Source organism: Lepus europaeus, chromosome 17 (genome assembly GCF_033115175.1).
Source record: "Lepus europaeus isolate LE1 chromosome 17, mLepTim1.pri, whole genome shotgun sequence".
In the NCBI taxonomy this organism is placed as follows: Eukaryota; Metazoa; Chordata; class Mammalia; order Lagomorpha; family Leporidae; genus Lepus; species Lepus europaeus.
Genome location: NC_084843.1, coordinates 77,315,288 through 77,338,814, shown reverse-complemented (window position 1 = coordinate 77,338,814; position 23,527 = coordinate 77,315,288). Strand labels below are relative to the sequence as shown.

The window sequence follows — 23,527 nt, the reverse complement described above, 5'->3', positions numbered from 1 at the left end:
TCCCCGGATGGCTGCAATGGCCAGCACTGGGCCAGCCAGGAGCCAAGAGCTCCATCTGGATCTCCCACGAGGGTGGCAGGGAAGGAAGCATTTGGGCCTTCCCCCACTGCTTTCCCAGGCTCTTAGCAGGGAGCTGGATCGGAAGTAGAGTGGCTGAGACACAAACCTGCACCCACATGGGAATCTGGTGGCATCACACGTGGCGGCTTTACTTGTGGCACCACAGTGCCGGCTCTGGGCTTCCTACACTTGACGATCTTTCAAGATGACCTCTCAGATCTCTTTTAGCCCTAGAATTCCTGTTTCACAGCTGTTAAGTTTGAATATAAAAAAATTTGCAAGAAATCTGAGAAAAGTACAATCTATTCCGGGGATGTTGGCTAAGTAGTAATTAAATGAGTGACTCATTTTGTTTATGAGAAGGCTACAGTTGAAGGTTCTAGAGTTTCTGATTTCCATTCCTTTTGCTGGCAGCCTAGTTGGTCTTTCTGCCTCCTAAGGCTTCTTAGTTTCCTGAAACTATCAGACTATATTAAGAGGTTTAATATAATAGCTAAGCAGATCTCCCCTAGCTTCTCTCAAGTACCAATCAAAGGCTAAAATACAGCCTATGTACAATAGTAAATAAAATTAAAAGAATGATCTGTGACAAATGTTCCCAGAGAAAAACCGAGGATAAAGAAAGATGCTTCTGTGAAACCCACACATAGAAATATAGTAAATTGCTCTCTGAAGCTTCCACAAAGGCATAAAAATTTATTTTACACACTGTCTGGATGGATTAACAAGGCTGTTCCTTCCACCCCATCCTAGACTGTAAATTCTGACGGATATTAATTACAAGTTGCTGCCAGACCATTATTCAACACCGTGGAACCGACTGACACAGAACTCACAGATCACCCATATAATCAGATGCATGGAGCTTCTGAAAATCTCTTTCGGGTCAAAAATATCAGGAAGTCAGAGAGCACCATTTTTTTAGGAGTGGATTCTTGAAAGATAGAGTCTGTGTCATTATACTAACAAGGGGAAAATAACCCGTATCAGAATAAACCTAACTCTGCCACTTTGCTTCCTGGATCAGAACAGGGTCAGCAGGCCTCTGAGAACACGGCTCTGTTTTACACGACCAGAATGGTGCTGGTATCTTCCTCTCTGCTACCTCTAAGTAACAGGGCTAGCCTGACCTCAGTGAGCAAACACCGCCTAGGGAGGCTAAGGCCTGACAATGGAGAATTTGAAACGTTTGAATTGTCTGAGGAAAAGTCTAAGACACAAGCACTAACCCATATTCTTGAAAACTGGCCCTAACAAAAAGAAACCATGAAACTAACATTAAACTGCATTTAGTGATTTTTAACAGGTAATATCAGATGGAATTTTAAAAAATTAACCAGCAGGTAAAGCTGCCACCTGCAGGGCTGGCATCCCATATGGGCACCAATTCGAGTCCCAGCTGCTCCATTTCCGGTCCAGCTCTCTGCTATGGCCTGGGAAAGCAGTAGAGGATGGCCCAAGTTCTTGGGCCCCTGCACCCGCTTGGGAGACTTGGAGGAAGCTCCTGGCTCTTGGCTTTGGATTGGCCCAGCTCAGCCACTGCGGCTATTTGGGGAGTAAACCAGTGAATGAAGACCTCTCTCTCTCTCTCTCTGCCTTTCAAATAATCTTAAAAAAAGAAAAGTGAACCAGGGGCCAGGGTTGTGGTACAGTGGGTTAAGCCACCAACTGGATGTAAGGCATCCTGTATTGGAATGCCAGCTTGAGTCCTGGGTACTCTTACTTCTAAGCCACTTGCTGGTGCTGCACCTGGGAAGGCAGCAAAGGAATTTCCATGTACTTGGGTCCCTGCTGCCCAAGTAGGAGACCAAGATGGAGTTCTGGGGCTCCTGGCTTCGACCTGGCCCAACCCTGGCTGTTGTGGCCATGTAGGGAGTGAATGAGCAAAGGAAGACCTGTCTGTCTCCCTGTGTCCCCTTCTATCGTGGCTTTGCTTTTCAAATAAATAAATAAATCTTAAAAAAAAAAAAAAAGATTTTGTGGCTCTGCCCTGGTCTCCAGCATTTCAGGAATCCTCTTCTTAGAGTAGGGAGAAGACTAGGCTGACCCATTTTCGGGGACTCAGGGAAGTTTACTGCAACCAACCCTTCCTGTCTTTGGGTTCTGCACCAGTGATTCAACTGAAAGCAGATCAAAAATATTAGAAAAAAATTTTTGTACTGAATCTGTATGGACTTTTCCTTTTTCATTATTCCCTAAACACATGGGTGCAGGGCCCAAGCATTTGGACCATCTTCTGCTGCCTTTTCAGCTGCATTAGCAGGGAGCTGGTTCGGAAGTGGAGCAGCTGTGCCACCATGCTGGCCCGGAGAACCTTCCCTTTTACAGTAGGAATTGAGTTTGCAAGAAGGAAACAAAGGTCAGACAAGGACAGAGACCCTGGTCCACTCCACAGGGACAGGTGCTGGGAGTTCGCAAGAGCTCCATGTTGGCAAGTACCTTCTCTTCTCCAGGCAGAGCCAGGGTACCTGAGATTCATCAGAGTGACAACAGTGGAAGAAAGCCAGCTCCAACTCTGGCACACCCTGACCTGGTATTCAGCCATGACAGAGCAATGGCTTTTACTAACAGCTTAACAGGAAGCATTCATGCCTCAGGATAAGAAGAAGAAAATACCGATGACTGCCCACCCCCACCCCATGTCAGAACCTGATGAGAAGGGAAGAGAGGGAAGAGAAAAGAAACTTTGAAGGTCAAATGTTAAAGAAGTAAGAGGAAAATATTAGAACCCAGAGTTAAAAATTAGAGACTGGCTAGGAAGTGGTGAAGACAGAGATGTAGAAAGGGAATACAATGGCAAAAGAGACCAAGGACAACAGGTGTGACAGCCCAGGGCTCAGAACTGCATACAGGAGATGGTACTCAGGGTAAGGTCTGGCACACAGTCACTTCAGGAAGAATTCTGGCTTCAGCGTCAATTTTAGCAGGCCCTAAGCATATACAGTTAACGCCCTTCACTATTGTGTAAATACATTATACTGCTTGCCAGATAAATAATTTAGGAATTATTGTTCATGAAGTCCATCTAGCACATGTTAACTAAAATTAACACATGGTTGATGAGATACTGACTTCCTGAGTGCTTTTTTAAGTATTTTGTGATATAAAACATGATATAAAGACCCTTAAGGATCTTCCTAAATAGAATGAATATTAATCAAGAGTCATATTATCTCAGACATAGTAATAACATTTCTATAAATTTCTTCTAAATAAACAGCACCTATAAAAAGATGCATATTCCCATTTTAGATATAATTGAGAAAAACCTGGAAATACCTAATTGTTCAAAAATAGGACAGTAGTTTAAAAGCACAGTCTATCTATTAATCCAACCAATATTACTAAATATTTTATTATGGAGATTATTAGAAACTATATATAGTTAAATGTGATAGTAATTATAAATAACTTGAGCAATTATATGAAACTGAATTTTCTGTGGAAAGGCCTATAAAAATGTAAACATCTGTTTGAAAGGTAGCATTTTGGATAACATATCTTGTCTTTAAAATAACTGCCGTATTAGTACACAGTCCTTGCTATTTGAAAATGCAAAACAAGGGGCAGGTGTGTGGCAGAGCAGTTAAACTGCTGCTTCAGATGCCTGCATACCATGTTGGAGAGCCTGGTTCAAGTCCTGGCTACTCCACGTCTTTCTTTTTTAGAATTTATTTATTTTTTGAAAGGCAGAGTTACGGGGTAAGGGTGGAGAGGGGGAGGGCAAAGAAATCTTCCATGTTCTGTACTTCCCAAATGGTTGCAGAGGCCAGGGCAGGGCCAAGCTGAAGCCAGGAGCCTGGAACTCCATCCAGATCTCCCACGTGGGTGCAGGGGCCCAGGGACTTCGACTATCTTCCACTGCTTTCCCAGGACCATTAGCAGGGAACTGGACTGGAAGTAGAGCAGCTGAGACTTGAACCAGTGCCCATCTGCAGATGGCACCTTAACCTACTGCACCACAACTTGGGCCCTGGCAACTCCACTTCTGATTCCTACTAACGTGTACTCTAGAAAACAGCACATGATGGTGTGAATACTTGGGTCCCTGCCACCCATTTGGGAGGCCTGACTGAGTTCCAGGCTGGCTTCTGTCTTTGGCCTGCCCCAGCCCTGGATGTCAAGGGCATTTGGAGAGTGAACCAGTGGATGCAAGATCTGATTTTTTTTTTTTTAAATGTTATTAATTTGAGAGGTAGAGCTACAGAGAGAAAGGTCTTCCATTCACTGGTTCATTCCCCAAATGGCCACAGTGGCCAGAGCTGGGCTCATCTGAAGCCAGGAGCCAGCAGCTTCCTCCAGGTCTCCCATGCAGGTGCAAGGGCCCAAGCACTTGGGTCATCTTCCACTGCTTTCCCAGGCCACAGCAGAAAGCCAAGGTTTCTGTTTCTGTGTCTGTCTCTCAAATGAAATGAAAATAAAGAAAAATTAAAGAAAACAAAGTGCAATATAAAAAGAAGTCTGCAGCCCTGTTTTCTCAGGTGTAAAACCGAAGGCTGAATTAAGTCTCCATGACTACTCTGATTCTATATATTAAGAAATTTTAAGAGAAAACTCATAGAAATGACATTTTGAAAAAAAATTTCATTTATTTCATATTTATTTATTTGAAAAGCAGAGAGAGAGAGGGAGAGAGGAGAGAGAGAGAGGAGAGAAGGAAGAAGAGAGGGGAAAGGGAGAGAGGGATATCTTTTTCATTTGCTGGCTCACTCCCTATTACGCCAGGGCTGGGCCACGCCAAGGCCAGGGGCCTAGAACTCAGTCTGGGTCTCCCACATGAGCAGCAGGGACCCGAGTACTTGCATCATCACACTGCCTCCTAGGGTGCACAATGGCAGGAAGCTCGGTTTAGTCCGAGACACTCGGGATAGGATGATGGTGTCCCAAGTGTCACCTTAATCAAACACCTGTGTCAAACATCTGCCCCAGAAAGGATACATTTTGAACTAAGATTACTGAAAAGTAACAAACACTTCAGAAAAAGATCATACATGAATAGATACTGAACTTAAAAATACCAGTGGCAAGTACTGACTGGTTTGTTATCCCCTATTCCAAACTTGGTGTTGGACAATAACAACATTAAACACATTAAATTAATTAAGAAAAAAGTCCAACAGTGATGATTCAGTTTGTCTAACTTCTGCTCCAGAAGGTTCCACAAAATATATTCTTCATTTACTCTAACCTAAACAAGTCAAATGTGGCTACACACAACTTCTCACAGGCGATGTCTTCCTTCCCGTACAGAGAGCTATTTGCTACTTGTACAACTTGGAGTCATAAATCTTGCCAGTGCCAAAGCTAATTCTCCTCTGGCACGTCACCCAGCTGATCCCCCACAGAACTAAACACTGCCTCGTGGTATCAGTCAGATCAAGCCATCAAGCGAGAAGGATTCCTTCCTTGTAAAAACAACTCTGCCCTCAGGTCAGGAGGAGACCTGACAGGCTAGGCGGAGCCTGGCTGGAGCAGGCCTCTCCAGAGCTGATGGAGCACTTTGTGGGATTGCTCTTTCAGAGTTTTCTGGTGAGCAGTGCCTGAAAGTAGCAGGCAGGCCCCTACAGCTCAGAGAGCCACACTACATTCTGATGGTGACAACTGCTCTTATGTTTTGCAACTTCATTTAGGAAAAAAATATTAATTTTTCTATTCCTCTCTAGTGTCCTTTTGGCATGTGAAAACAAAACAACACAAAACAGAAAAAAAGTCCTCTCTTAGGTGATTTAATACAGGCTCTGTTTCAAGCTTAACATAAGGGAATGTAACAGTGCGTCAAATATTTTCTCCATGTGTGCTTCCAGTTTTGAAAAAAAGCGGTCTAATAGACATCAGGGAAGTCTGGACTTAAGCCCTGGCTTGATCACTGCCCGTCTGTGTGACCAGAGTCAGTCACGGGGTTTCCTGAGGCTCGGGGCCGCTATATCTAAAGGGAAGATAAGAACAGTTATCTATTCTTCCTTGGATGGTTGGGATTAAATCAGAAAATGCATTTGAAGTGCCTGGCACACAGTAAGCAATCAATTAATTGCTTCACTATTTTTTTTTCTTTAAGGTTTATTTATTTGAAAGGGGGAGGAGGGGGAAAAGAGAGAGAGAGAGAGAAAGAGAGAAAATCTTCCATATGCTGGTTTACTCCCCAAGTGGCCACCATGGCCAGGGCTAAGGCAGGCCAAAGCCAGGAGCCAGGAGCTTCATCTGGGTCTCCCCCATGGGTAGCAGGGGCCCAAACACTTGGACCATCTTCCCTTGCTTTTCCCAGGCCATCTGCAGGGAGCCGGCTTGGAAGCAGCGCAGCCAAGACATGAACTGGTATCCATATGGGACGCCAATGTCACAGGAGGTAGCTCTACCTGCTATATCAAAACACCGGCCCTGCTTTCACTATTTTTAATTATATTATGTAGGAAAAAAATTTCTGTCCGTTCTTGACAGAAAAGAATCTTTAATGAGTTGGAAATTGAACTGAACTGCATACTGACATAAATAACAGCAGGTTGAAAGAGAACACAGAACTGAATTACTATGTTACAAGTCAACCACTGCTTTATGTGCATCATCTATCTGTTCTGTACTTGGTCTGATGCTGGATTTACTAGGTTTCACTCAGCATTTGAAGAATATTCAGGAAATCTTTAACAATCTGTCATATTTTGAGTGATTTGAAATAATGTACTTATCTACTTTCCAAAATCTTAACCTCTATCAGCATTGTCCAATCCATCACTGACCAGGTCATTTAACAGATTATTTCTAAGACACTCTCATCAGGCCGGTAGTGTGCTCAGCACTGATTGACTAGAAAGTACTTACAACTACTGTAACCTGCCTGTATCTCTATCTGAGGGCAGGCAAACTGAAGGCTACTGGTACAAAAGTAAATGTACAGAGCATCACTGGCCATGGAGACTTCTGAAAAAGACTGATTTATGCCCCAAGGCTGCCCTTTAAAAAGATCACAATTACTGATAATTTCTGAAAGTGAAATATATAGGTCCCACAAGAAAGTGCCTGTGGAAACATAAAGTTTATCCACAAAGAAAGGGGACCCTTCCATTTGTGTTAATATCCTTTGTATCCATGGATAAACACATTTTGGTTTTATTTTCCTTTTCATCTATTTCTCTCCAAATCACCTTCTACTTAGAACAATGCCTTCCAGTTTCAGTGACCATGTGACAAATTCCCATACACATGTTTAAGTAACACCTGACGAAAACCTAAAAATAAATCTTACTTTACTTGATATGCCAATCATAACCGCATCATCAGAGGTAACAGCTTTTATGCAAGAGCGTGGAGCAGAGAAAGCAGGCCTACATTACAATGTACCAACAGAAGCAAAACACGCTCTTGAGCACAGGCAATCCCTGTTGAGAGCTGGGTAGGAGAGAAATGTAGAACTACTAATATACCGAAGACCAGCCTTTCTGGATAGCCTTCCTGAAGAATTCCTTTTTCTTTTCACTCCTCACATGCCCACAACAGCCAGGCTGTGCCAGGGAGAAGCCAAGGGCCAAGAAGTACACCCAGGTCTCCCATGTGGGTGGCAGAGACCCAAATACTTGAGCTACTACCATTTCCTGCTTTCCAGGGTACATATCAGCAGAAAGCTGTATTGGAAGTGGAGGCGGGACTTGATCCCTGCCACTCCAACATGAGATGCAGGTATCCCAAGAAGCAGTTTAACTCTGTGTTATAATGCCCACCCCAAGAATTACCTTTTCTTAGGAAAAAAAAAATTAAATAAAGATGTCAGTCATGCAAATTCAACTTCAGAAAGTAGTGTTATTCTTAAAACTTCTTACTAGATCAATTCATAAACTCTAAACATTAAACTAAACTAATAAATTATATATCCACAAACATGTTTAATAATAAATTAGATTCTCAAATGGAACAGGATGTAAGCTAATATATCCAACTATACTCGGACTATCTACTAGGTTGTTAAGGTTGTTAGCAAGAGCCTTCCTGGTTGCTTATACCCAGTCTGCTATTATCAGAAGTCTTTAGGCAGGGACTAGCACCTGTAGCCATGCAAAATCTCAAAGCTCTTTATCTGTTTTTAAAAATTGTATTTATTTATTTGAAAGGCAGAGGAGAGAGAGAGAGAGAGAGAGAAAATGAATTTTCTATTTGCTGGTTTACTCCCCAAATGGCCACAATAGCCAGAGCTGGGCTGGTCTGAAGCCAGGAGCCAGGAGCTTCTTTGGGTCTCCCATGCAGTGCAGGACCCAAGCACTTGGGCCATCGTCCACTGCTTTCCTAGGCACATTAGCAGGGAGTGGGATCAAAGTGGAGCAGCTAGGACTCCAACTGGTGCTTATATGGGATGCTGGCATGCAGGCAGTGGCTTTACCCACTAAGCCACAGTGCTGATCCCAAGGCTCATTATTTTAATAAATAATCTCATAATCAATCCTACTTGTGGGAGTTAAACAAAGGTTTTCAGAATTGGTCAGTCTTCTTGGCTGTGAGGGTAACTTGAGGAACTACAGAAAATTTGAGCTTTTTTGGTAAGGCCCCAAATCTATATAGAGAGAGCAGAACTGAAAGTATTATGGAGTTTATTTCCTACGATTAACAGGATTGCAAATTTGAACAATTGCTATGGCTCATTTTTATCTTCGTAATATAGTGAAAAAGAAGAAAATTATTAAAGCAGCACGAAGCATTACAGAAAGTCAACCATTTCATTATTACCTAATGTGAATCTTACCTATAATGAAACTATAATTAACAAGACTTTTTTGGTTAATCTGCTTTAATCCCTGATAGGACACCTTGCAGAGAGGTCACCAGGCAGGTCTGAAAAAAACCTGCAGGGCTCACTTGTTTCTCCACGGTGCTACATGATGATGTTCCGAAGCGGCTGCGAGTACTTGACGAGATAAATGCATGTGTGGGGCTTAACACCGAGCAATCGTCTATCTGGCAACCTCGGCCAGTAATCAAACAATTATGGAATGGAAAGTACATCTTGTACAAGCTGACACAGCCATTAAATCAGGAGAGCTGTGGGCAGACGTACTGACACTGCAAGAATTACCAGAAAGCATTAATTTCAGCATTAATAAAATGGCAGTAAATAGATGACAGCTGCCAGATGAACTAAGCAATAAGGTTACTGGCCTTGTTAAGCTCCCGTCTCATTTTCTCAGGCACAAACTGATCGAGGTAGCGTCTGAAGTGAAGGGCGTCGATGGCAACGATCTCAGTGTGGCGCCGCTGCCAGTCGTCCCTGGGATGGGACAGAATGGGGAGAGAGAGAAACAACAAGTAGTCACTCAAATAAAACCTGGAGGGGCCTTGCTGCTGAGGCTGTGACAATGCTAAAGTATTAAAAGCAAACAAACAGATCAACCAGTGTCTGCAGCAACGCAGGAGGGTGGAAACCCATTTTATTTTTAGGTTTCAAGGCTTAGACACAGTGCACTGTCAGGCAATAAGCAGTGAGATGAAAAATGATCAAGAGACAGCACAGTATGACATATTGTAAACAAGTGCACCATTTACAATGAATCTCAGAGGCTAATGGATTTGGGGACAAACAAAAGGAATTTAATTCTTTGTTTTCCTTTCACACTAAGACATGGCTTCTATTTCGACAAGGGCTCATTCCTTCCGTGCTTTCAGAGAGCTGCTCTAAATCATTGGGTTTATAACATCACCACATATTGTCCAGGAAATAATCCTAAGAAGCGTTAGGAAAAATGTGTAATAACTCAGCGCAACATTCTGCCTACTGCGCTCAATTGCAGACCCCGAGAAACGATTTCTGAAAGGACAACGACATCAGAGCAGACGGTGACACACTACCTGTGGAAACAAGAAGGGCCAGCTAACATAATCTTAGAAACACGTAAAACCCCAAATATTTCACCTCTTTATAAACTTGCATACACTGACATGAGGAGTAATAAAAGAAAACTTTCATGTTTGTCTGCAAATAATCAGGGAGAAAGGTCCACACAGAAAACTGCTTTAACCTCACATTTCAAACAAAATAAAGGGAAACAAACTAGAGGTTGGCCTTGAGATATTTCAAAGAATAAGTTCATGGCACAGATAGGGCGACATGGGCAACAGCTGCCCAGCGGCTTTCTTATTAAAAAACAAGATGGAAAAATGTCCACAAACTCTCAGGAGGCACTGCCGCAGCCTTTCCTCTGGGAAACCACACACCGTCGTGGGGAAGCAAGGATGTCAGAGTATGAAAATGTATTTTATGAAGACACGGGAGACAGCAGCAGCGAAGCTCACGGCAGGTTCTGCTGTCCAGTGGTCTGTGGCACCCGGCAGGCTGTCCCGACACAGGTTTCCCTCTCTGTTTAATCTCACAGAGAAGCTCAGGCTAACTGTAAACAAGCTGGTCAAAGGCTTGATGCTCTACTCAGCACCTGTGCTAAACAAGCACCGCTTGGAAGCTGCCCTCCACCGCTCCTGACTGACACGTTAGAGACTTCCTTGCTTCTGCTTTGGAGTTTTGGTTTTTATCTTTTCTCTTCTTCCATCTGGTACAGGAAAATCATAACAGCGGTTTAACTGCCAACGAACTTGTGATGCTGAATTTAAAATGAGGTCCAAGTTGCTGAAATAGGAGTCAGAGGGATGGAGGGACGGGGTGGTTGGAGGGAACATCAGGGTCAAGCCGACGTTTCTTCGATTCTAGCCTTGTGATACAGAAGTCTGAAATACTCACCTTTCACTCCCATCCTCATGGCTCCGGGCCCAGCGATACGTTTCAGCGTAGCCTGTGTATTCACTGTACTGTTCAGAACCTGAAACAAATCATCTGTTATTAATGACTTCACACTCAACAGCAGACATTCTACCCAAGGTCAGAAGAAGGCAAGCACTGCCACTCTCATCACTTCTCAGCAATGTCCTGAGGGTCCCCCACCAGTGCAGTCAGGCAAGAAAAGAGGTGACAGGAATAAAGAGTGTGAAAGAAAGTTCAAACTGGCCATATCTGCAGATGTCGTAATTGTTCACACAGAAAACCCTAAGGAACCACTGAACAAGAGTAGAAATAAAAAAACAAAAATGATTATAACTTAGTACGATAAAAAGTTTATCAGTATATTAGCTACAACCAATAGGAAAATAAAACTTCTCAAGAATCCATGCATCATGTCAAAAAATAGAAAATACCCAGGAGTAAGCGTAACCAAGAACACAGAAGATAGCACTGAGAAAAATGAGAGAAGACTTAAGTCACGGAGACATATGCTCTTGGAATGGTAGAAGACTCAGCATTTGGCCAACTGGTTTTCAACACAAGTGCCATAAGAATCCACAGGTGAAAGGCTATTATTGCTGGAATAAGTAGGTGCTCACAACAAAAAACTAATCTTCACTATGACTCATACTATGAGTAAAAATTACTTTGAAATAGAGCCCAGACATCAAAATAAAACATAAATGTAAGACTTTAGAATGAAACACAAATTGCTTTATCATACTGGGGGTAAGGGAAAATGTTTCAGACTGGATAAAGAAAGCAGTGACAACATTTACAACAATAAATCCCAAAGAGAAACTAGACCAGGCCAAAAGTAAACACTTTCGCTCAGAGAAATATCTTTAGGAAAATGCTTAGGCAAGACTGGAGGAAAAATATTTACAAAACAACTATCTGAAAAAGGACCTATATTCGGAATATTTGAAGAATTCTAAGGAGACAATAAAAATAATCCAATTTAGAAAAACAGGCATAAGACTTGAACATAAATTTCACAAAAGAGGATATACAATTGGCTACCAATCAAAGGCCATCAGAGAAATGCAATTAAAACCAGCATGACATCACTAAACAGCCAAAAGAATCCATGCCTGGATTGTTTGTAACACATTTTCCATGAGCTTTCTGAAGTACCCTAGTATATGAAGGACCTGGTGTGGGCCATTTTCCACAATAAAAAGTCAAAAGATTGAAAATTCACCTCAAAGTTCAGTCTATTATTTTGCATGCTTTTTTTTTTTTTTTTTTTTTTTTTTTTTTTTTGTGGACAGGCAGAGTGGACAGTGAGAGAGAGACAGAGAGAAAGGTCTTCCTTTTCCGTTGGTTCACCCCACAATGGCCGCTGTGGCCGGCGCATCGTGCTGATCCAAAGCCAGGAGCCAGGTGCTTCTCCTGGTCTCCCATGCAAGTGCAGGGCCGAAGGACTTGGGCCATCCTCCACTGACCTCCCGGGCCACAGCAGAGAGCTGGACTGGAAGAGAAGCAACCAGGACAGAATCTGGCTCCCCGACCGGGACTAGAAACCAGGCCGGCGCCACAGGCGGAGGATTAGCCTAGTGAGCCGCAGCGCCGGCCAGCATGCTTGTTCTTAAACATAATCCATACTTTAATTCCTGTAAGTGCATCTAGAATTTCAGGAAGACCCTTGATACATACTATGTATCAAGGAAGTAAGTATAAAATACACGCTGTTCTTGACACTGTAAGTAGAGCTGCTGGCCCCACCCACCCTGTGCTCCCATGGTACTTTGCACATAGATAGTATCAATACAGCTCTTCACTGTAATGTCATGATAAATGTAATCTGAAAATCAACTGTATTTCCACAGAGTAGCAACAAATAATCGGGAGTAAATTTAAAAAAAAAAATCACAGTAGCAAAACAACAAATACTTAGGGATATACCTGACAAAAATGTGGAAGACGTATATCATGAAAACCATAAAATAGTAGTAGGAAAAACAAACTTAACTTTTAAAGCTGTTTTTAAAAATATAATCTGATTCCCTCACTAGATTATAAACTGCTCAAGGGCCACAATTATAAAATACTAACATTTTGTCTGCACTGCGATGCACCAACATGAAAGCAGGTGAGGGGGCAGATGCTTAGCCTGGAAGTTAAGATGCCTGTATCCCACAACACAGTGCCTGAGTTTACTTCTTGACTCTGGCCCCCGACATCGGGTTCCTATCAGCCATGTGGAGACCTGGATTAAGTTCTTGGCTCCTTGCTCTGACCCCAGCTTAGTCCTGGCTACTGCAGGCACTTAGGAAGGGGACCAGCAGAAGGGAGCTCCCCGCCCCCATTTTTTCTCTTTATTTTTGCCTCTCAAATAAAAAGAAAAAAATGAAAAGTAGGTGAGTACTGGCCTAACACACAGAAAAAGCACTGTACTGAACTGGAAGGTACTGTGTGATTGACCTATAAAAGAAACATCTACAAAGGCAGTACAGCACGGTGGAATGAGCACCACAGAGACAGGAGACGTATGAAATCCATGACTCTTTACTAGTCACCTGATCTTGAGTAGTCTAACTTCACTGGACTTCATTTCATCACCTGAAATTCAGTGTCATTAATTATATTCATCCTGCTTCCCTTAGAGAATTGGTTGGAAACCAGGTAAGTTAAAAGTCTTTCAGGGGCCGGCACTGTGGTGTATGCAATAAATATGTGGCGCTGGCATCCCATGTTGGTGTTGGTTTGTGTCCCGGCTGCTCCTTTCTATCCAGCTCTCTGTGGATAGCCCAGGAAAGCAGTGCAAGTACCCGCGTGGGAGACTCTGAGGAAGCTCCTGGCTGCTGGCTTCCAACTGGCCCTGCTCCAGCCATTGTGGCCATTTGGGGAATGAACTAGCTAGCGGATGTCTCTCCCTGTCTAACTCTACCTCTCAAATAAATAAATCAAATCTTTCAAAACCATAAAGTGGTCAGTATTGGTGTGGCTGGACTTCGTAACAGGGTAGACAAAACAGACAGATGACTCTTCATCTGGGGGTTCAAACTGGGTCTACAGGTCTGAAAGGAACCAAGACAGCCAGGAATACTCCTGTTCTTTCCTGTTTTCTGCCCGGCAGTGGATAAGCCTCATTATTCTTGTTCCTTAAAAAAAAACAATCTACTCTGACCTCTTAACTATGAAGACAAACATCTCATCTGTCTTTTGGAAAACACAGCAGCTGAAAAATATAAAATATCAATGATCATGTTTCTACAACTAGGACGGCGTCACTCTTCTTTCCTGAAAAGAGCAAGGTTAGATTTGCTTCCTTAGGGTTTGAGAAATCCAAAAGGCCACCTACGGATGCTTTTGCTTTAAGCAAATTAAATTATGGGTTTTCCTCAGTCACCTTTCAAAATTCTGTTGACTGTCTGCTTGAAAAATGGATGCCTTTAACTTGTTTAAATTCAAATTTATTAATGAACTATGATGAAAATGCAAAGGTAAAGAGTAACAGCAGCAAATGAGACAGAGACTGATTGGCCTTTGTGACAGCTGTCTCTAGAGATGGCCTGTAAAGCTTCACAAAGACCTTCACTTAAGGAAAAAACAAGAAGAAACCAATTAAAATCTTAACAAGAATTCATGACAGCTTTATGAGTTCTTAGATCTAGTAGTAAGAAATAATCTTATTTCTCATTACATTTTCTCATTACAATCAAAGTTTGCAATGGACAAGGAATTAAAAACACTTGGAGATTTAAAAAATTCTATTTACTAATGGCCTGTGTGCCTGGAAAGGTGGACAGGGAAGTCACCCCTCCAGATTTTTCTAGCATCACTTATACAATGGTGATTATGCAATAGATATAACTTTTGTCTTTGAATTCTCATGAAACGTTTGATTTCCAAATACGTTTTTGGAACACTCTGATTCTGCATCTTTCTCTGTGAGCTGGGGGTCAGCACTGGGCTGTTTCTGCAGTGGCAGGCACCTGCAGCACTGTTAACTCTGTAAGAAGATGGTACCAGGATGCTAAGCAATGGTGCCTATGCAGTCATTTCTGTCAGTTCTGCTGACACTTAGAAAAGAGGCAAGGGCTTGTGTTATCTGGGACAATCCGATGTACCACAGGGAAGGTTCTATGTGAGACACACGAATACTCTGCTCTCTAAGTTTTGTGTCTGAGCATCTGTTTTATGTGCTCTCTGCACAAAAACAAAACAACTACCAAAGCCACTCAGCAACCTTTGGTTTGGAAGTTATTTGCTGATGTTGTAGAGAAGACAGGAGTTTGGATTCTTTCCCCCACCCAAACTTCCTGAAAGGTTTTAACTCATGGTGCCCCGGGCAGGATCACAGCAAGCATGGGGCTAACACTGTCTGGATAAAAGTATTTGCCTGGTTGCATGACCTGTTTCATATCCATTTAAAAGTCTGATACCGACCAGATGTCCCACAATGCTGAAAAATTTAATTTATTTCCAATTTCTCAAACTCTTCTACAGATTCAGGCAGCATAGTCCCAGCCATTAGCGCACGAAGCCTGGATACATCATTGAAGGAATGGAACAGATCAAGCAGACAGATTGCAGTACATGGCTAAGAGTCTCCTAAGAAGGGATGGCAGAAATCCAGACATCAAATAGATGATGAAATGGCCATTTCCATTAAGGGAACATCACATCACAGATATTAATTAGGAGGCACTATAATAAAGTTAAGTGGATGTGGGAAAAATGCTGAGTTAAAAGTCACCCCAAATGTCCTTTGCCTGAGGTAATTCCAGATCCGCAGGTGAGTCATGGATGTGCAATTTTCCACTCATTTTACAATGGCCACCGGTAAATCAGACAACAGACATGATACCTGAGTAATCTTTTTTTAGATGGGGGACAAACTATTGTTAAAAAAAATAGCAAATACTCTGTTAGTGGAAATGACATCTTTTACTTAGAGTAACATTAATGGCAGATGACATGAGACTTACTCCTGTCTGAGTACAAGAGAAATGAAGCAAGTGAAACAGATTAGCACTGAGTTGCAATGCCTAGGATTTTACTAAGTTTTTTTTGTTTTGTTTTGTTACTTCAAGGATGTAAACCCATCTTCAAAACTGATGGTCCCGGAAGGCGCCGTGGCTCACTTGGCTAATCCTCCACATGCGATGCTGGCACCCCGGGTTCTAGTCCTGGTTGCTCCTCTCCCAGTCCAGCTCTCTGCTGTGGCCCAGGAGGGCAGCAGAGGATGTCCCAAGTCCTTGGGCCCTGCACCCGCATGGGAGACCGAGAGGAAGCACCTGGCTCCTGGTTTCAGATTGGCGCAGCGCTGGCCGTAGCAGCCATTAGGGGAGTGAACCAACGGAAGGAAGACCTTACTCTCAGTCTCTCACTGTCTATAACTCTACCTGTCGAATAAAAAAAAAAAAAAAAAAAAAAAAAAAAAAACAAAAACAAAACCTGATGGTCCCAATGGAAAGAAGTAGCCATCAAAGATGTACTCTTCTCTAAAGGGAGGAGGGAGAGAATTTCCACTTTGCTTATGGTCTTGTCTGAATACTGACAGTTTGTGAATTCAAAAGGCTTCCACAGTCTAGACAGCTCATGTCAAGAGCCTTGGGTGGTCACTGACGTCATACATAAGAGTATTAATTGTTAAATTAACAACAGGAGTCACTGTGTACTAACTCTCCATGCAGGACCTCTGTCTTCATTGAGTTATATTATGAGAGGTAACTGTGATAACTTGTTCTCAAACAGTCTGTGTGTGTGTATGTGTGTGCAAATTGTTGAAATCTTTACTTAGTATAGAGTTGGTCTTCGGTTAATTGAAAATGAACCTTGGAGCTGGTGCTGTGGCACAGTGGGTTAACACCCTGGCCTGAAGTGCCGACATCCCATATGGGCGCCGGTTCTAGCCCTGGCTGCTCCTCTTCCAACCCAGCTCTCTGCTATGGTCTGGGAAAGCAGTGTAAGACGGCCCAAGTCCTTGGGCCCCTGCACTGCGTGGGAGACCCGAAGAGTCTCCTGCCTCCTGGCTTCGGATCGGCACAGCTCTGGCCGTTGTGTCCATCTGGGAAGTGAACCACTGGATGGAAGACCTCTCTCTCTCTCTCTGCCTCTCCTCTCTCTATGTAACTCTGACTTTCAAATAAATAAATAAATCTTTAAAAAAAAATGAATCTTAATAGAGAATGGTACTGGGAAGGGGAGAGGGAGGAGAAAAGGGGGGGTAGGAGTGTGGGTGGGAGGGCAGGTATGGTGGGAAGAATAGCTATATTCCTTAAGTTGTACATATGCAATTTTATTCCTTAAAAATAAATTAATTAAAAAAAAACCTGATGGGACACTTTGTCCTAAGTCTCCAGGTCAAGCAAGTACAGCTTAAGTGATAAAAATTGAAAGTATTTTAAATTATGGTTTGCTACATGATTTGCTATATCTACTACAGTATGGGTTTAATCACATCCCAGACCTTCAGACCTACATAAAATAGGATGAGACCAATATCCAAATTATTTAGTTGTTGTAATTCCTCACATGTTCACCTCCTCAGGACCTCCCAACTGACTCCTCCCTATGTACCTATGTGATAACTATCAAACACAGACAGGCGGCCGATATGGGAGTTGAGGCCATGTTGAGAAGAAAAGGGGTTTATTTTTCCATTTCAGTACAATTTGGATAACAACTTCAGAATTCTAGGTGAAATGTTTCAAGTCTTTAATTTCAAATACCTAACTAAGGGTCTACCCAAGAAGAAACTCCTTTGTTGAGGTTCCAGTCTCAACTTCCTACATTGTCAGATAATTAACAAGTTTTATTCTTTGCCTGACCTCACCAAAACAGCAGTATCAGAGGGAAAAGAATTAGTACAGGATGTCCAAATGGTGCGGAACAGCTCATTGAAAACATTTTTCCAATGGGTGTTCACAAAGGTAAGGATACCAGCAAAAACACTGGAGTGCAAAAACCTGAAAATTTCTTCCTCCAGGAAACCAAGAAGAACACTGTGAGAAACAAGTTCATGCAGGAATCTAGGGGGCGTGTATTCACAAAAAACAGCTGAATATTGGTAATAAATCGAGCAAGCTTGGTGTTTTAATTTGCCCTAATTCTATCTCACTTCCCCAAGCTCTGTGGTAGCCTAAGAAAAACCACAACTGTCTGGATGGTTCGCGGTGAGGACCAGAGAGGGCTGCTAGCACAGGGGCAGGAGAGGACGAGGCTCTTTCCAAGCCCCCTTCTGAGCAGTCATTTTCTGACCTGTCTCGTACTCCCCTGGGAGACCTCACTTGACAGCTGTCTTTATTTGCCCAGATGTGGAGCATGCCCACTGTGAAAAACCTAATCCCAAGGGTGCTGGGTGAAAACAATTAACAGGCAAATTTTAAAATAGTTTTCTTAAATTAAATATTTATTTGGAAGTCAGTTACAAAGAGGGAAGGAGACACAGAGAGAAAGAGAGAGAGAGAGAGAGAGAGAGAGAGAGAGAGAGAGAGAGAGAGAGAGAGTCTTCCATTCATTGGTTCACTCCCCAGATAGCCACAACAGCCAGGGCTGGGTCAGGCCAAAACTAGGAGCCAGGAGTTTCTGCCAGGTCTCTCACATGGGTGGCAGGGACCCAGGGACTTGGGCCACCTTCTGCTGCTTTCCCAGGCCATTAACAGGGAGCTGGATCAGAAGTAGAATAGCCAGGACATGAACTGACACCCATGGGTGACGCTGGCGACACAGGCGGCGGCTTCGGTGGCTTTACCTGCTTTGCCACAATATGGCCCCAACAAGCAAGTTTCAACTCTGAGGCTACCCAAGGTGGTAGGTAATCGTTGGGGCGAACAATTAGGCTAATTAAAATGCATCAAAGGAAAAGCTGAGGAATGAGATGTCCCTAAGGGGTTTCGAAAAGTTCTAACTATTCCTGGGAATCTAAAAGGCCACCCGAATGCTCAGATGTGCAAATGCAGATGAAAAACATCCGCACCCGCATCCCATCTGCCTGACCTGAAAGCTCTGTGAAGTTGGAAGGGGACCTAAGGTAGTTAAAGGTAAGTCCCAGCAGGCAGAAAGAGCTGTTCAGCAAAGACTGAAGACTCACTGGTTGTAGGCATTAATGGACATTGCTCAACCATTAGCAGACTAGGAACTCACTAAACACACCTCAGTGGCCATATGGGAAAGAATACAGACTTTAAAGAATTGATTTAGGAATGTCATTAAACAAACAACGAATAGCAGCAATCTCCAATAAAGGGAAAGTATTGCTACAGAATGTTATTTAAAATGTCCAGTTTTCAACAAACTGTGATGTGGAAAGAAATGAGAAATTATGTCTCATGCTCAGAAAAAAACAAAACAAACCACTCAATATTAACTGTCCCTGTGAAGCCCAGATGTTGGACTCACTAGACAAAGACTTTGTATCGGGACCGGCACCATGGCTCACTTGGTTAATCCTCCACCTGCGGCAGTGGCATCCCATATGGACACCAGTTTTAGTCCCGGTTGCTCCTCTTCCAGTCCAGCTCTCTGCTGTGGCCCGGGAGGGCAGTGGAGGATGGCCCAAGTGCCTGGGCCCTGCACCCGCACGGGAGACCAGGAGAAGCACCTGGCTCCTGGCTTTGGATCGGCGCAATGCTGGCCGTAGCAGCCATTTAGGGAAGGAAGACCTTTCTCTCTGTCTCTCTCACTGTCTATAACTGTCAAAAAAAAAAAAAAAAAGACAAAAAAAAAAAGACTTTGTATCAGCTATTCTAAATATGTCCAAAGAAATAAAGTATGAGAATGACATCTCTCAAGTAGAGAGCATTAACAGAGAGCTGGAAATGATTTTTTTTTTTAGAAAAAGGAACCAAATAGAAACTCTGAAGTTGAAAATCTCATAACTGAGATACAGAATTCACTGGAGGGATTCAAAAGAGATGGGAATAAAGAATCTGTGTACTTGAAGCTAGGTCAACTGAGATTATCTGATCTGAGGTTCAGAAAGAATAAAGAATGAAAATATAATCAGTTCCAGAGATCAGTAGGACATTATCAAGTGTAACAACATATACATAATTTGGAAGCCCCATAAGGAGAGGAAAGAAAGGGGCAGAAAGAATAACTGAAGAAACTAGTAGTTTCTTAATGACACATATTAGTCTAAAAATTCAAGAAACTTGGGACCAGAGCTGTGGTGCAGAGAGTTAAGCCACCGTCTTCAGTACCACCATCCCACATGGGTGCTGGTTTGAGTCCTGGCTGCTCTGCTTCTGACCCAGCTCCCTGCTAATGTACCTGGGAAAGCAGTGGAAGATGGCTCAAGTGCTTGGGCCACTGCACCCAGGTGGGAGACCAGTATGAAGCTCCTGGCTTCAACCTGGCCCAGCTTTGGCCATTGCAGCCATTTGGGGAGTGAACCAGAGGATGGAAGGTCTCTCTCTCTCTCTCTAATTCTTTCAAATAAATAAATCTTCAAAAGTAAAAATTCAAGAAGTTCAATGAATTGCAAGATAAGATAAAATCAAAGATATCCACATAATCATAATCACACTGCTGGAAGACAAAAAGAGAGAAACTAAGAGAACAAAGCTTAGATTTTTCTCTAAAGGATGCCTAAAAGTGTACCTGAGATAAGCAGGGTGGCTTCCAGATCAGAATTAGGAGTCCTCTGTCATGTACATCTCTGAATGTAACTTAGCTAAGCACACATTTCATGGAACTCCATGATCTCTGAGAATAACAATAAGCCAACTTGTCTACCACAGGTGAGTGCTTAGTCTTTAGTACTCAAGGCAGTTATAGGGTCCAAGCTGAAATAAGAAATCCACTTTGCAGGAAAAAAACCAGAAGCACCAACAATTGATAATGCATTATGGCCTTTACGTGGGAATGCTCTTTTAGGTACTCAAATAAAATGTTCACCTTACATGCAGTGGCTGATTAAGAGTTTCTTAAGATCTATGAAGTGATCAATATTTTGTAGCTCATTCGCAACAAAATAAATGGTGATGTGATATTTCAGTCAAAAGAAATTTAAAAATTTTTTTAGTTTCTTCCACAGACATAAAGTATAAATTTGACTAAGTAATTTAGCCCCATTCTTCCTACCTTATTAACTTAAATCCCTGTGAGTCACTATTATAATAACACTCATTTGAGAATTAGAAATTAGGGCAAACATAAGGTTACTGATTTATTTCTCCCCCAGTAAAGGTCACCACTGCATTGACTGTCCAAATACTGTAACTGTGCTTTTTATATTTACATAATGTCTTTACACTAAGGTATAACAAATTACTTTAAGAATCATTTTAAAAACTTTTGAGAGGTGGAGAGACAGAGATCAATGCAGGGGGTCAGGGAGAGAGAAAGAGAAAGATGAGAGAGAGAGAAACCTGACTCACTCCCTGCAACAGGAAGCTGGGAACTCACTCCAAGTCTCCTGAGTGGGCAGCAGGGATTCAACCACTTGATTCGTCACCTACTGCCTCCATCAGGGTGTACATTAGCAGGAAGCTGGGATCAGAAGCAGAGCCAGAACTTGAACCCAGGCACCCTGAGACACGGGATGTGGGTATCCAGTCAGTGACTTAACCACTAGATCAAATGCCCACACTACTTATGTATTTATTTTTTAAAGATTTATTTATTTGAAAGGTAGAGCTACAGAGAGATAATCTTCCATCCACTGGTTCACTCTCCAAATGGCTGCAATGGCTGGAGCTGGGCTGATAGGAAGCCAGGAGTCAGGAGCCTCCCTCAGGATACAGTGGCCCAAATACATGGGCCATCTCCCACTGCTCTCCCAGGTGCACCAGCAGGGAGCTAGATCTGAGGTGGAGCAGCTGGGTCTGAATTGGCGCCCACTAGGCACAGCGGCTTTACCTGCTATGCCACAATGCAGACCTCACAATTTATTTTTAATGTAAACAGATCAAATACAGTGGAAGAATAAGTGTACAACACATATTTAAAGGTATATCATATTATTGTCATTTGAAGAACATTATTATATCATAAAATTTTAAGCTAGAGGGAAACTGAATAGCTTTTATTCCTGATCCTCAGATGAAGATGCCAAAAGTACACTAAAATGTCTTGCTCAGGGGTAGGAAAGTTAAGACTGCAAAATTCCAAAACGCAAACATAAATTACTGAATAAAAAAATGACGGGACTCGTGCCCAAGGAAGGGAAAAGCTCCATCTAGGTGGCCTCTTATCTGTGTGACAGATATCCAAAATGGGGAAAACTGCCCCTCGACCAGACTTCCCCAAACTAACCTGTGATAATAAGACATTCATTGTGATCCAGCACCTCAGTGAAGAGCCGTGAAACAATCAATTCGGGATTGATTAAAAAGCGGATTTCTTCTTGCACAAGTCCTGCACTGGTTACACCACCTCCAACAAAACGATTTGCAAAATCCACCTATTTGGGAAAATGTGGCATGTTAAGTGATGGTCTCACATACCTGCATATACAACAAAGAAGCACACGCCCTCAGCTCTAAGCTCTTCCTTACTATGAAAATCAATCCCCAGATTCATAATGTTCCCAAGAACAGATGACTCTTCCTTGTATCCTTTCCATCTCATTGCACGCGGCCATCTCTGCATCTTTCTATGGATCCTAAGCCTTCGAAAGAATGCACAAAATGGAGCTCTTAGGCCAACTAGGTATTATTTAGACTCATGAGTATAAACTTTGTGCCCCAAGGGCCACAAATCCAAGTGAGAACTTTATTTTCAGATTTCAAAGTCATTTCCCCACACTGACCAATTTTCCTTCACATTTACATGACTTTAATATAGTTATCCCTTTCTTGCACGATATGGCAACAAAATACTTGTGCTGAACACCTGGAAAGTTTGGTAACTGACTATATATATGTATCTTTTTCTTCTGTGAAAGAATAAAGGGATGGAACTTTTGTTGTAAATTAAAACTCACACTCCAAACTGCAAACCACATGAACATTACAAACTATTTTTAAAAAAAGAAACCTAAGGAAAAAAAGAAATGAATTCCAATAGAACAACTAAATCAGTAACTCCAATTTACTTTGAAATTACATGTAAGTTTTATGTGGAATACTATGATGGAGTCCTCAAGCTCCTACTGAGCTACATAATCCTCAAGAGAAAGCAAGCTCCATCTGCCACCATTATTTCAGTCTGTCTTAAACTTACTAAGCACTACAATATGTCAACACTATGCTAAGCTCTATGGCTCACTATGTAAGAAACGGTATTTATCTTATTCTGAGAGGTTAGATCATACACAAACACACACACACAAATGTGTGTAAATACACAGTCACACATAATACAAGTAAAACAGAATTTACCAAGTACTGTAAGAGAGGCTGTTATATTTCCAAACTATTGTAAAATTAAAGATTTCTTATAACTTGTTTGAGGGGCCAGTACTCTGGCATAGCAAGCAGGGCCGCTGCCTGCAGTGCCGGCATCCCATATGGAAATGGCTGCTCTGCTTCCAATCCAGCTCTCTGCTATGGTCTGGGAAGGCAGCGAAAGATGGCCCAAGTGCTTGGGTCCCTGCACTTGTGTGCAAAGACCCAAAGGAAGCTCCTGGCTCCTGGTTTTGGATCAGCATAGCCAACTGGGGAGTAAACCAGTGGATGGAAGACCTCTCTCTCTCTCTGCCTCTCCTTCTTTCTCTGCCTCTCCTTCTCTCTCTGAGAAACTCTGACTTTCAAATAAGTAAATCTTTAAAAAAAAACAAAAAACTTCCTTGTGTTCTCTAGAGCAACTGATACTTAATGATAATGT

At 42.4% G+C, this 23,527-nt stretch overlaps 1 protein-coding gene across 3 annotated transcripts in view; it reads right to left on the bottom strand.

The window, feature by feature from the left end:
• Positions 1 to 23,527, bottom strand: part of PARG (poly(ADP-ribose) glycohydrolase) — a 125,595-nt gene that overhangs the window by 13,901 nt on the left and 88,167 nt on the right. For all 3 annotated transcript variants that reach the window (XM_062215170.1, XM_062215168.1, XM_062215169.1), the window contains exons 13-15: positions 22,016 to 22,163; positions 10,766 to 10,844; positions 9,196 to 9,304 (exon numbers count right to left, since the gene is read on the bottom strand). In XM_062215170.1, coding sequence (XP_062071154.1) covers positions 9,196 to 9,304; positions 10,766 to 10,844; positions 22,016 to 22,163 — 336 coding nt within the window. The remainder of the gene's footprint in view (positions 1 to 9,195; positions 9,305 to 10,765; positions 10,845 to 22,015; positions 22,164 to 23,527) is intronic.